Source organism: Vulpes lagopus, chromosome 8 (genome assembly GCF_018345385.1).
Source record: "Vulpes lagopus strain Blue_001 chromosome 8, ASM1834538v1, whole genome shotgun sequence".
NCBI lineage: Eukaryota > Metazoa > Chordata > Mammalia > Carnivora > Canidae > Vulpes > Vulpes lagopus.
This window is the reverse complement of record NC_054831.1, coordinates 41,846,903-41,860,521: the sequence shown is the minus strand read 5'-3', so window position 1 is coordinate 41,860,521 and position 13,619 is coordinate 41,846,903. Positions and strand designations below refer to the sequence as shown.

At 43.9% G+C, this 13,619-nt stretch overlaps 1 protein-coding gene and 1 non-coding gene across 2 annotated transcripts; one reads left to right on the top strand and one right to left on the bottom strand.

Moving 5' to 3' along the window:
• Positions 1-340: 340 nt before the first annotated feature.
• LOC121497699 (translation initiation factor IF-2-like) lies at positions 341-9,056 on the bottom strand. The gene is made up of 3 exons (XM_041767442.1): positions 8,936-9,056; positions 8,179-8,729; positions 341-1,065 (listed from the first exon to the last, which is right to left on the bottom strand). Exons 1-3 carry the CDS (start codon positions 9,054-9,056, stop codon positions 841-843), a joined length of 897 nt encoding a protein of 298 aa, XP_041623376.1. The 3' UTR covers positions 341-840.
• On the top strand, positions 8,726-8,799 carry TRNAN-GUU. The gene has a single exon. It is a non-coding gene; the product is annotated as a tRNA-Asn (tRNA).
• Positions 9,057-13,619: the final 4,563 nt, after the last annotated feature.

The following is a 13,619-nucleotide window of genomic DNA, read 5'->3' as shown; positions in this document are numbered from 1 at the left end:
TTAATACTGGGAAGAGGGTGGTAGACTGGGACAGTGTACAGTAAAATCTTCATATTCAAGAGTTAAAAATACAATGTCAACGTCTTCTAAATAAGCAGAGGCTAAATAATAGAAGTAACAACATATATCTAGAGTTGTGAAGATAGCCACAAGAAAAACTTAGTAAAGAAACTGTTTCGTAGGAAAGAAGGAAGGAAAAGAAAGGGAAAGAAAGTTGTGAGTTTCAAAGTTGTGAGTTGTGGATTCAAAGAGGGGAGGAAACTAGAAGACCATGACTTTCCACTGTAACCCGCTCTGCATTATTTGATCTGTTGCCATGCACATGGACTAAGCATACCTATGCTTTCTGCAACATTATATTTTTACACATTTTTACAACATTATGATTTATACACATCAGTAAATAAAGGACCAATCCATTATTGAAACTGCTATATAGTATTGCAGTATCTAAATATACTGAGTTCAATTTATCCACCTTCCTTTAAGATGAGCATCTGAGTCATTTAAAATGTTTCAATGTTAGGAACAATATTGGATCAAATAGTCCTGTATATATCCTTGTATACCTATCTCTGGGAAGGAAACTCTTGCACTGGAAGAAATGAGTCTCTTTAACACCAGGAAACTGCTGCACCAATTCTATCCATAATAGATGAAAGTTCTAGGGCTCCACATCCTCACCAACTGACTTTGTCAAGTTTCTTAAATTTTGCCAATCTAATGGGTGTGAAACGACATCTCATTATGATTCTGGTTCCCAGATTATTAGAAAACTTGAGCGTCTTCTCATGAGCTTATTGGCAATATGGATTTTCTCTTCATTGATGGCCTGTTTTTCTAGTTTTTGTCTTCCACTAATTGGTAGGCATTTTTTATGAAATCGGATACTAAGGCTTTGTTGGGTACATGTGTCGAAAATTCTTCTCTCAATGCCTTGGTGGCTCCGTGGTTAAGCATCTGTCTTTGCCTTGGGTCGTGATCCTGGGGTCCTGGGATTAAGTTCTGCATCAGGGTCTCTGCCTCTCTCTCTCTGTGTCTCTCATGAGTAAACAAAAACAAAATCTTAAAAAAAAGAAAATTATTCTGTCAGTCTATGATTCACTTATTAAATTTACTTTTTGCTTATTTATTCAATATAAGTTTTACTACATTTTAAATTTAATCAAATACATCAACCCTTTCATTTACATTTATACTTATTTTGTGTTTACAAAATTCCCTCTTACTATGTTATTGTTCTGTCTTCCTCGGGGCACAAAGTAATGCCTCAGTTAATATATAAATAAATATATGAATAAATAAAATTCTTTCCAGGTTATTGGTCTCCAGGACATTATACGAATCCAATTTTCATTTTGTACAAGCACCTTGCTCATATAGGCAAATTTGTGTTGCAAAATCGGACTTAAAGACAAATGTTACCGGGGTTGCTGCCATTTATCATAATGAAACCAAGCTGAAGGATGCCTTGCTTTACACATATGAAAGTGTATAATCGGCAGAAGTAACTAATTATTCTTCTTCACAAAAGATACACTTGAGAAAGGGAGTTTTAATATATAGCAATATTTAGATTAGAAATCAGAAAGACAATCTTGTTAGTAAGGGCTATAGCAATAGAACAGAGCATGGAGCCTGTTCCTCCTGGAACAGCCCATGGAGTCAAAAATTTTATTAAGCCTCAATGATGGCAGGCCTGTAAGGAGAGTTGTGGAACTTCTTTCTTAGTGACTTAAATGTTCATCAAACAAAAACAAAAACCAATAATGTAAGCAATCATTAGATGTGATGACACAATAAAATTCTCAATGCCAGAGTTATTGCCATGGGTAGCACCAAGTCAATAGCTCCTACACACATGTTTATCAACGACATCCTATTGTTTCTCTTCTTAAGCCTTTGTCTTTCATCTTCTCTCCATTCCCCATGGCCCCATCCTAATGAGGCCTCTTGTCTTCACATCTGGTTTAGTTGAAATGGTCACCTAACTGTTCTTCCAGCCGCTCTCCCATCCTCCTGTGCTAGAGGAAGCTTCCCCCAAATTTGGCTGCTATCAAGTCTCCCTTCTCAAAATTTTCAGTGCATCTTCACCGCACATTATATAAATATGCCATAGAAATGTAGACATAGGGACACCTGGGTGGCTGAGTGGTTGAACATCTGCCTTTGGCTTGGGTCGTGACCCCAGGGTCCTGGGATTGAGTTCTGCATCAAGCTCCCTGCAGGGAGCCTGCTTCTCCCTCTGCCTGTCTCTGCCTCTCAATCTGTGTCTCATGAATAGATGAATAAAATCTTAAAAAAAAAAAAAAAGAAAAGAAAAAGAAATGTAGACATGGTCCCTTTGATGAACATTTAAGTCACTAAAATTGTCCAAATTGTGGACAATACCGTTCATAATGTGAATTGTCTAGCCAGGTACTTGGTCACCTATTAGCTTATGTCCCATCATATCCTATGTAAATCCTCTGCTTCCTCTGGGCTGATGATCTGCCCTCTGCCTCTGTTCCTTGTCCTCCTCAACTAAAGGATCCTTCCAAGGACAGCCCAAGACTCACATCCTCCATAGGTTCTTTACTGACTGCTTAGTGATTATTCCCACCTGAAACACTTACCATCTGAGCCATGCAGTTAGCACTTACTGCCTCAAGATGTTTTTATAGATCTCCTGGTTCCCAAAGTAGATGAAAGTGATCTGTGGGCAGGGATGACGTGTCAGAGAGTCTTGGGCAGAAGGGTGGTCCATGAGGCATCTAGCCCAGTTCCCAACATATCTGCAGACTGCCATTTAGCCCACAATATATTAACTATCTCCTAGTATATTTATCAATGTCACAAAAAAATTTTAATATTCTCCTGTAGGTTGGGTTATATTTCCCAAATGAAACTCATCATAAAGGAGTAAATAAAATTAATGCAAAGTGGTGTTTTTAGACATTCAGAAGAAATATAAGTCACCCAAAATCTCAGTCCCTCCCATTCTTTTTTTTTTTTTTTAAGATTTTACTTATTCATGAGAGACAAAGATTTTATTTATTCATGAGAGACAGAGAGAGAGAGAGAGAGAGAGAGGCAGAGACACAGGCAGAGGGAGAAGCAGGCTCCACGTGGGACTGGGACCCTGGGTCTCCAGGATCAGGCCTTGGACTGAAGGCAGTGCTAAACCGCTGAGTCACCCGGGCTGCCCCCTTCCTGTTCTTTTTAAGTGAAGGCATATTCATCCCTGAAGAATCACACGTTGTAAAACTTCCCTACAGAAGTGATTTACCTGTTCCTCAGACACCCTTTCCTCAAGAGGATGAAGACTTGGAGAAGGGAGGCCAACGTGACAGTAACACGGTGCTTGGCAGAGACTCCTAAGTACGCAGACTGGACTGTCGGAGTCACCTGATCACGCTGGTCGGGTCCTAGCCCCAGAAGGTGGGGCTGAGAATAGCTTTGCCCACCACCCTCTATCTATAATTTAGGGAAACTACTACTTGCCACCTTTCATCCACTGGCTCCTTAAAAGTACTGCTTGCTGTAAATGCTTAAGAAAAGAGTGAAAAGGGATAAAGAAGAAAAGAAAACTCACCACCCAGGGATGACCACTAATACTGTTGTGGAGAACTTGCCCGATACTATGCACACACAGACACGGGCACACCACCCTGCAGTGGGCGGCTGTGTGGGTCAAGGTTAGCAGCGTGGCCGCAAGGAGCCTGAGTCCAGGTCTGAAACCCAGCCCTACCACTTACCGGCTCTGTAACCTGAACAAATTGCTCCCTGCACACATTCTCTCACCTGTAAAGTGAGAATCATAGTATCCATCTCACAGGGTGCCCATGGGCTTAAGTGAGGTGATAGTCATGCGGTGTTTCCACCAGCAAGACGAGTAGAAAGAACAATGCAGGGACACTTGGGTGACTCCATGATTGTGCATCTGCCTTGGCTCGGGTCGTGATCCCAGGGTCCTGGGATCGAATTCCACATTGGGCTCTCCATGGGGAGTGGCTTCTCCCTCTGCCCATGTCTCTGCCTCTCTCTCTCTGTGTCTCTTATAAACAAATAAAATCTTAAAAAAAAAAAAAAAAGATCGATGCAGCTCTGAGTTATCATGAAGCTCCCTCTCTTACCTTTGAACTTCACGTTTTATCAGGACCCGGTAGTCAAAGCTCCTTGGAAAATATTGTTTTTATGATTATATGTTTCTCTAGCCTACTTTTTACTTAACATTTTATCATTCTTGTATGTTTTTAATATTCTTTTAAAAATTATTTCTGATGTCTTTTATAACTAATACTCTTTTCTAAATATACTACAATCTCCCCCCCTTTTTTTTTTTTTTTTACAATCTACCATTTTCTCCTGTTGTGGGACATCCAGGTTATTTCCTATTTATCTCTATTATATATATAATATTGTGACAATATTCTTTTTTTTTAATTTTTATTTATTTATGATAGTCACACACAGAGAGAGAGAGAGGCAGAGACACAGGCAGAGGGAGGAGAAACAGGCTCCATGCACCGGGAGCCCGACGTGGGATTCGATCCCGGGTCTCCAGGATTGCGCCCTGGGCCAAAGGCAGGCGCCAAACCGCTGCGCCACCCAGGGATCCCTTGTGACAATATTCTTAAAACTTCAGTCACACAATCTCTGTTTGCTTTCTTACGGATGAAATTCTAACATAGAATTTCTAGAATGATAGGGTATAAACGTTGTTTAATGTTCACATTACCAAACTGCTATCCAAAAAAAACATTCCAAGTTTACTCCTGCCAGTCCTGTGTGTGTGGCCTCTACGTCTGTGATAGTGTTTTAGTGTTACCTCTTTTTTTCCTTTTTTTGCTATTCAGGAAAAAGAATATTTTTATTTAATTTAATCTTGATTCTCGTTACTAATGTAGCCAAACTTCAATGATTATTATTGGACACGTGTATTTCTTCTTTTGGGAATATTCTATTCATGTCCCAATTTTCTGGTGTTATGTTTGGGGGTTTTTTTGGCTGAATTATAGAGGGTTTTTTTCATATTAATTTTAAAGTGCTCTTTATATATTAAGAATTTAATTTTTCTGTCACATTTTATTTTTTTTATTTTTTTTCCAGTTTACTTTATGGCTTATGGTTTTCATTTTCTCATTAACTCAGCACATGGTTACTGAGAGCCTGCTATGTGCCAGGCACTGTTGTCCGTGCTAGGGTTTCAGCAGGGAGCAAAGTCGACCAAAATCTCTGTCCTTGGAGAGCTTACATGTTAGTGGGGGCTTCTAGTTGAGAGTGTAATTGCAGTCAACAGAACCATCTAATTCCTGGAATGCCTGTCTTACAGTTTTATAAGTACCTATTTCTTAGACATAATTAGCCTATTAATGTCTCCTTCCTTTCAGAAAACCATTATACCCACATGAATACAGAGGAAGAGAGGACCCCCCGGCGCTTAGCCTGATAGAGAAAATTAGATAGTATTTTCAAACAAGTATGACTGAAATGGCACCCATGGACTTTCAAATGGGACTTGGGGCATCAACAGCACACCTGGTGGTTCTTTCTTTTTTTTTCCTTTCACACAGGTACCTCACTTGTACATCGCATAGTTGGGGGCAAGAGAGAAGCAGAGGAGCGTGAGTGAGGGGGATGAGAACAGAGTAGTCTGGGGTCCTGAGATGGCTCAGGCTGTCATAACAAAAGTACCACAGCTTATACACAGTAATGACTTATTTCTCACAGTTCCAGAGGCTGGAGGTCTCAGATCAGGGTGCTAATATGATCAGGTTTGGGTGAGAGCCTTCTTCTGAATTGTAGACCACTGACCGCTTATATCTTCAGATGGTGGGAAAAGACTGAGCCAGCTCTCTGGCCTCTTCTTAAAAGGGCACTAATCTTATTATTCATAAGGGCTCATCCAAAGGCCTCCCCTCCAAACACCATCACACTGGAGATTAGATTTTAAACTGTGAATCTGTAGGGAACACGAACAAGTTCCATATGTAGAGGGCACTGTGCCAGGAATGACTTTATAGAATGGCTGATGTGCCACCACCGTTCAGAGATCCTCATCCCTCAACAGATGCACAGGAGAGCTATGGGACCTGCAATGGGAGCAAAATTGCCTCGTCAGCAATCTCCGTGCCCAGGTGACTCAAGGACCAGATGAATGACCACCCTATGAAGTGTTAGCCCTCGGAAACACCTCCAGGAAATCAGACAGACAAGACAGAGAGAATCCTGAATTAACTGAGATTGTGGTTTTGGCAGCAGTAGAATAGGAATGAAAATAAGAACTGACTGGAATTACAGAAAGTTCTATTTCTTATACATCTTAAAGACCTCACTCTGTTTTTAAGAGGAATCACAAAAGAAGAGATCATTAAACACTTAAATAAGAATTCCCACAGTTCTTAAACTGAAAATGCAAATGGAAAATTCTGCTAAAGGACCATAATTTTAGTTTAATTTTTACAAATGCAGTTCTGGAAAAAAGAAAAAAAGAAAAAAGAAAAAAAACCGTTCCAAGATGTACAAGGTGAAGGTCATCAATTTCTTCCTCACTATTGGCCATGCACAAGGAACACATACATAAATAGTCCTACAGAGTCAGGATAAACGTAACGGACGCCAAAAGTTGCCCAGCACAGATGAGCAAGAATCTCCTGACAACAGCATCTCCAGATGGTCCTCCTCAGAAGATTCCTCCCTCACCTCACCTCCTTGCTCAGGCTCAGCCGCAGGCTCCAAATTGCCCCTTTTGGTGATACTCAGCTGTCCTCCTCCATGAAGCAGAGCTAGCTCTCACTGGGAGGAAACAAGTAAAACATTGGTCATGGAACCCAGATTCGAAAGAAGGGTCCAGAAAAGACGTTCAATCATTCGGGAACTGCAAATCAAAACCACAAGGAGATACCACTTCACACCCCTTGAGAATATTAAAAAACAAAAAAAGGAAGGAAGGTTGGTGAGGATGTGGAGAAATAGAAACCCTTGCTAGTGTGAGTGTAAAATGGGGCGGTTGTTGTGGAAAAAGGTATGATGGCTCCTCAAAAAATTTTAAAACAGGATTATCTTAGTTATACTTCTGGGGATACACTCAAAAGAACTGAGGGTAAGGTCTCAAAGAGATATTTGCACATCCGTGATCACTGCGGCATTATTTACAACAACCGAAATGTGGAAGCCACCCAAGTGTCCACTGACACATGAATGGGTAAAGGAAATGTGGGGTAGTCATACAATGGAAGACGATTCAGCCTTATTAAAGTGCGATTCTGGGCAGCCCGGGGGGCGCAGCGGTTTAGCGCCACCTTCGGTCCAGGGCGTGACCCTGGAGACCGAGGATCGAGTCCCACGTCGGGCTCACTGCGTGGAGCCTGCTTCTCCCTCTGCTTGTGTCTCTGACTCTCTGTGTCTCAATAAATAAATAAAATCTTTGAGAAAAGAATGAGATTCTGACACGTGCTACAACACGGATGAGCTCCAAAGACATCACGCTGAGTGAAATAAGCCAGTCACAAAAGGACCAACGCCATCTGATTCCACTCCCGTGAGATACCTGGAACAGCCCAATTCACAGAGCCAGGAAGCAGAAGGGTCTGGGGGAAGAGGGGCCCATGGGCTTAGTGTTTGGTGGGTACGGAGCCTCCTTGTGGAAGGTGACCGGGTTCTGCAGATGGAGGGTGGCGATGGCTGCACAGCAGTTTAGAGGTCCTTAATGACAGGGAACTGCGCGCTTTTAAATAGGGGGTAAGAGGAAGAAGTAGGAGGGCTGGGCCTGGGGTCACATCCGACGACACACGGAACACAAGGACGCGGTCTCCCACGCGGACAGCTAGAGCGAGTGTCCCATCCTGCAGGGCGAGGAGGAGCAGCAGGGCGACGGGGCTGTCCAGGAGAACAAGTGACGCCGGGGAGAGCCTTCCGGCCCCGGCCCCCGGTGCTGGCCCGGTGGGGTGACCCGGGGTGGCCCGTGGGGTCTGGCAGCTGCTGGGCCCTGCCGCCTCCTGCTGGAGTACTGCGGCTCCCCGCACCCCGGATTCCAGGGGCTCAATTCACAAGTCAGGGCGGGGGCCGCCTTCCGCGGCCAGTTCGAACTCCAGGGCACGAAGCCCTCGGAGGCCCCCTGAGCCCTGCGTTACCCACGGAGGCCACATTCCCTCCGGGCGGGCAGGGCGGGCTTCTTAGGAGGGGGAAGAATCTCACCTTTCTCAAGGGCCAGGCAGGCACAAGTAAACGTTCGGCAAGTTCTGGTACACGGCACGTCTGTGGAATTAAAATTTGGCAGCGCGGGGTTGTGGGCGGGGCCACGCGGGCGCTGAGAAACAACCCCCCAGTCTGGGCCCTGGCGCGCGCTCCGAGCCCCACCCCCGACCCGCCGGCACTTGGCTCGTCCTCCCAGGCCCGACCCGACCGCCTCCGGGGGGCCGGGGGGGCCGGGGCTGCCCGCCGGGGCTGCCCGCCGGGGCTGCCCGCCGGGGTCCGACGCGCGGCGGTGCGCCCCCTCCGCGCCCCAAGGCCCGGCGCGGGGAGGCGACCGGCTCGCGCCCCAGCGTCCCCCGACACGGCCCCGGCGCCCCGCGCGGCCGCGGACTCGGCCTGACCCCCGCGGGCCACGTCAAGGCGCTGGGCCCCTCCCGCCGCCGCCCCCGCGCCCGCGCGCGCCCCCGCGCGCTCCTCCGCAGAGCCTGCGCGCGGCGCCCCGGGCGGCCGCGGAAATCTGTGTACGCCGCGCGGCAGGGCGAGCAGCCGGGTCTCTGTGGCGCAATCGGTTAGCGCGTTCGGCTGTTAACCGAAAGGTTGGTGGTTCGAGCCCACCCAGGGACGGCGGCCTCGTTTTCCTGAGACGGATTCGTTTTAAAAGAGCAACCGTGAGATTTTTCATGGGAGTACAACGCCTCCGTCGGTGGCGACCGCGTCCTCTCGGCATTTGTTGCTCAGCGGGAGTGGATCGAAGAGCGACCCCGCTTCCGGGCCGGCGGCGGCGGCGGGGGCGGGGACCTCGGCTCCACCTCGGCTCCACCGTGTGCCACGGGAACGCGCACACCTCGAGCAGACAGACCTGCCCGAAGCTCGTGCTTCATCAGCACTAATTGTAATGGAAGGGGAAGAAATTGCCCCTTGACAAGTGAGTGAATAAGTGCCCCTGGTTTCTTCCCGGAAAATCTGATGCCATCAGAACGTCAGTGTCCCTCGATGTTGCCTTACGTACTACCAAAAGGATCGATGAGAACGTGGAAGGGGAGTCACCGAAAAGCGTGTGGAGGCAAAATCACCCCATGCAGCCGTCCGCTGAGTACCGCTCTGTTACGGCTTCTGGGCAATGGGCTGGAACCCAGACGAAGGTGTTCATCTTTGCTTTAGCCTCGCTGACAGAACTTTCCCTGAAATTAAACTCGGTTAGAAATTGTTCGTATGGGTTCCTGTTAAAGGGGTTTTTGAATGTAGTTTCAACTCTAGTCTCACAGAAGACACAGATATTTTTCAAGCAGATGGTTCACATGAGACTTTCTATAAAGATAGAGAATCACGTGATATAACATGATAACGTGATGATAGAATTCATTTCTGCCAAGATTGAGGTTAGGGGGTGCGTGCTCTGTCTCTGGGATGTACTTTTCATGGATAGAATTTAGAGACCTGGAGGAGGGAATAGTGAAACTGCCTCACTCTGCTGCCCTTTAGGGAATGCCTTGGCAAATGCTGGCTGGTAAATATTCATCAAATAATTGTTGATAATAAAATATCCTCTGTTGCCTAGTTAGGAGCCCTAAAAAAAAAAAAAAAAAGGAGACACAGTGTTGCAGTTGTAGAATTTTAGAGTAAAGGGTAGCCCAGGAAAATATTCTTAGGGGCTTCTCTGATGCTGAAAATTCTAAACTTTCCACTCCTACTTAAGGATAGCTTACAGTGGAAACATGAAAATGAGAAAAAAAATTAGGTCATAAGATCATTTATAAACTGCTCATATCTAGTCTAACATTTCAAGATGAAGAAGGCATAATATCTCTAGTACTTAAATTATGGGGACTTAGGAAGCACAACCTTCCACTTTAAGCTGAGCGTATTTATACTAGGTTGTAAGCTCCTTGAGGGAAGAGACCATTTTCTGTTATTAATGACCACTTTAGGTTCCAAACTATTTCCTTAAGATGCAGTTCAAATTTTCTTAAGCTTAGCACACGAGGCCTTTCCCCTACCATGTTCCTGCTTGAAACCTTCTAGTCAGTTATATACATTTACCAGGAGCTTTAATGGCCCATGCTGCCTTGTACCCCCAGATGTCTTTACCTTTGCCCACCTCCTCTGTACTTACCTGGTAACATCTGCTGAGGAGTTAGCTTCTCAGGGAAGCCTCCCCTGACGCTGCCTCTGATGTAGGTGCCCCTTCTCTATTTATCCAAGACCCTGAAACCAGGGAGTTACTTGTCACCTACACTACTAGCATACAAACCCCTGGAGTGTAGTGACTACGTCTTAATTACATTGTTTGCTCATATAGCACAGGCCTGTAACATAGCACATGCTCAGGACAGAAACATTCTCTGTCTTCTCGGAGTCTGTGATTAACAGATGGACAGTCAGATAAAAATGCATATGATGAAGTGTCAGTACAAGGGCCACACAATGTTTCCAGGTAGTAAAGGAAGAAGTGAACATAGGCTGGATTGTGTCTTCACGGAGGATCTGAAAGAACCTGGAAAGATCTGGACAGGCCAGAAGGCAGGGGAGGGCTATTTAAAGCTGGCAAAATTTGGAGGCAAGATGGGGGTGGGTAGATGAGCATAACCAGAATATAGAACAAATGTACTTAAATAGAGTGCACTGAAAATCTTCTTAGCCTGTGAAAGGGCCCTGAAGACCAAGGGATGAGGATAGACTTTACCCTATATAGCAAGGGAGTAATCGTTCAAGGTTTCTGTTTTAGGACATAAAGAAATTTATTTTAGATGGTTGGTCTGGCAACAGAATAGGAGAAATAAGAGATCAGAGAACAGATAAGAGGCAGTTATATTTCAAAGGAAATATCATCCTCCTAGAAAAGAAGGACATAATTCCACGGAAGATTGGGTAAGTTTTAGGGACTGAAACAGGAAGGAAGTAGGAAGGGTGATGCCTACATTTAGAGCCTGGGTACCCCCTGGAAATGGGGATAGTGGTGTTGCTCGATACTGCGAATTTGGAGGGGTCTTAAAGAAGTCTTGAAATTAGAGAAATTATCAATTGCCCATACTTTTAGCTTACCTTACTTGTGGCTGATTCTTCACCTTGGAGTTCATCTAAAATATAGTCCTAGACTCAACCTTCATTTTTTTTTTAAGTTTCACTTCATTTTAAGTTAAACTTCATTTACTTAAGGTAAACTTCCTAAGAAACTACTTTAGGGGTCCATGGAGCCCTGTGGAAATCTGAATGGGAAACTAAGGATCCTCCCCCCCAGAATATTCGCAGAAGAAAGTTTATTTACAGTGTCCAAGAGTGTCACAGCGTCTGAAAGAGATTTCTGGCCCCTCGATTTTGAAGGCCAGGCTTTGTATTGTATTTATTCGATTTGTATTCTAGTTACTGGTCAAGGTACTTTACCAGTACTTTACCAGTTACTGGTAAAGTATGTCAAATCCAGAGTGTTTGGTATGGAAAATTACTAACCTGAAGATTTTAAGGTAATACAAAGAACTAGAACAGTCTAATACTATTGACAAGCCACCAAAAAAAACCAAATTTTTTCTTTTTACTGAACAGTTAAATAGATAGATATGTAAAATTAATAATAAGCGACTTGAGACAACAAAAGCTGCTTTGGAATTTTAACACTTAATATCTCATTGTTGTAATCTGGAATGACAGGATGCAAAGGGCTTTACTATATTGATCCATTCAGGGTCACTTCTGTAGGGATTTACAGCAGCAACAGTTTCTAATTTGTATTTCTTTCCTTGCAACTTACTTAATGGCACCCAGAAAACTGCCATATTTCATTACCCCGTTCTAGGAATTGAGCCACTTTTCACTGCCTTTTTTTTTTTTTTTTTTTAGTAAAAACAGAAATTATTGTCTGTCAAAGAGGACTCAAACTAGTTATTCCCAAAGATAAAGTGACAAAGTAAATCAAATACACACTTTAAGGAGATTTTCAACTACCTTAGTAATAAACTGAGAAGTAGACCCTTCTAGATAACCATATGGATATGTGAGCATAATGGTAGTTTATTTAACAGAGCAACATATTCACGTGTACAAGATTATAGGGTAGTCTGATCATTGGAATTCACTCCTAATAAATACTACATAGGTGAAAATCTACACTGGATAGGACTCAACAAAGAACTGAAGTTTGAAATATAGAATTTCTCCACTAATTACCAAGCACAGAGGTTCTTTGCATAGCCAGGGACATCAGTTTACAACTGCAAATGTTTTGCCACCCTGCTGAATTGACCTGGTTTACATTGCCTTAGGCCTGGGAGAGCATGAAATATCTAGTGTATTGTAGAAACACTTGAACCTCCTCAGCATATTTAGATCATCTCTGTCCCCAAGCCCAAGAGAAAGGCTATCATAAAGACAAGGCTGGCAAGAAGGGTGCTTTACCAAGCTATTAAGTACCTGCAATAACCAAATAGAAAATGAATTTTCATTTTGAGATCTGAAGTATTTCATAGGAGCTCCTTTTCTCTTGATGACCTCTTGCTTCTGTGGTTCTAAACTCCTGATTACTGTATTTTAAACTTCTCCAGTACCAGATGTATTGTCACTTTAGCACTTGTGCTATGTTGCAGACATTGATAAGCCCCTTCTCATGGATCTGCTCTAAATAGAAGCATCCTCATGTGCCATTCAGCCCCCCTTGCCTCTTCTGTAGCTTCCTGAGGGAACACTGGTTGGGGGAAAAGGGGTACAGAGCTCCTGGTGCTCAAAAGCAGGAGAGTCAGGAAGATAGTCACAGAATAAGCTCGGTGAGGAGGCCTGTTTCAAAGCCAATCAACTATACTATGAGTGGTTCTTTGCAGGTACCCACAGGAGGAATTGCCTCTGCAAACTGCTCAGAATGAAGTCACTAGTTTAACGTGACTTCTTTGGGATGCTTTCTCTAATCTACCAGATGGATCCCATCTTTCCTCCTCTTCCTCTTCTGCCATAACACATATTGATTTATGTTTTCTGGCCCCCAGCCTCTGTTTTTAGAGAAGTCAGTTCATTTTGTGTTGCTTGCATTTGTGGTGCTCAGCAAAACTCTAAGTTAACTGAACTTGTTGCAGCTTTGCAGAGTGGCAGTATCGTAGCCAATGAGGTTCATCCAAGGCGTGATTATTGCTAACTGAAACTGAATTTGTTGCAATCATTTCACCATATATGTAAGTCAAACCATTATGCCGTCTGTATGCAGTGATGTATGTCAGTTATATATCCCAGTACAACTGGAAGCAAACAAAAATAGAACCAAACTCCTTTAAATCATATCTTCTACTTTTCATACAGTGTTTCTGATTTGTGGATTGTTATTGTGATAATGTTAACTCAAAGGAAAAACAGCTAAAATTTAGACTTTCCTCCCAGTCTATTTTCTTCTGGAAATCTGGGATTTATACTCTTTAATTGGCATTCTGTAACTAAGCACCAAATTTTTTTCCCACATAACCTCCACT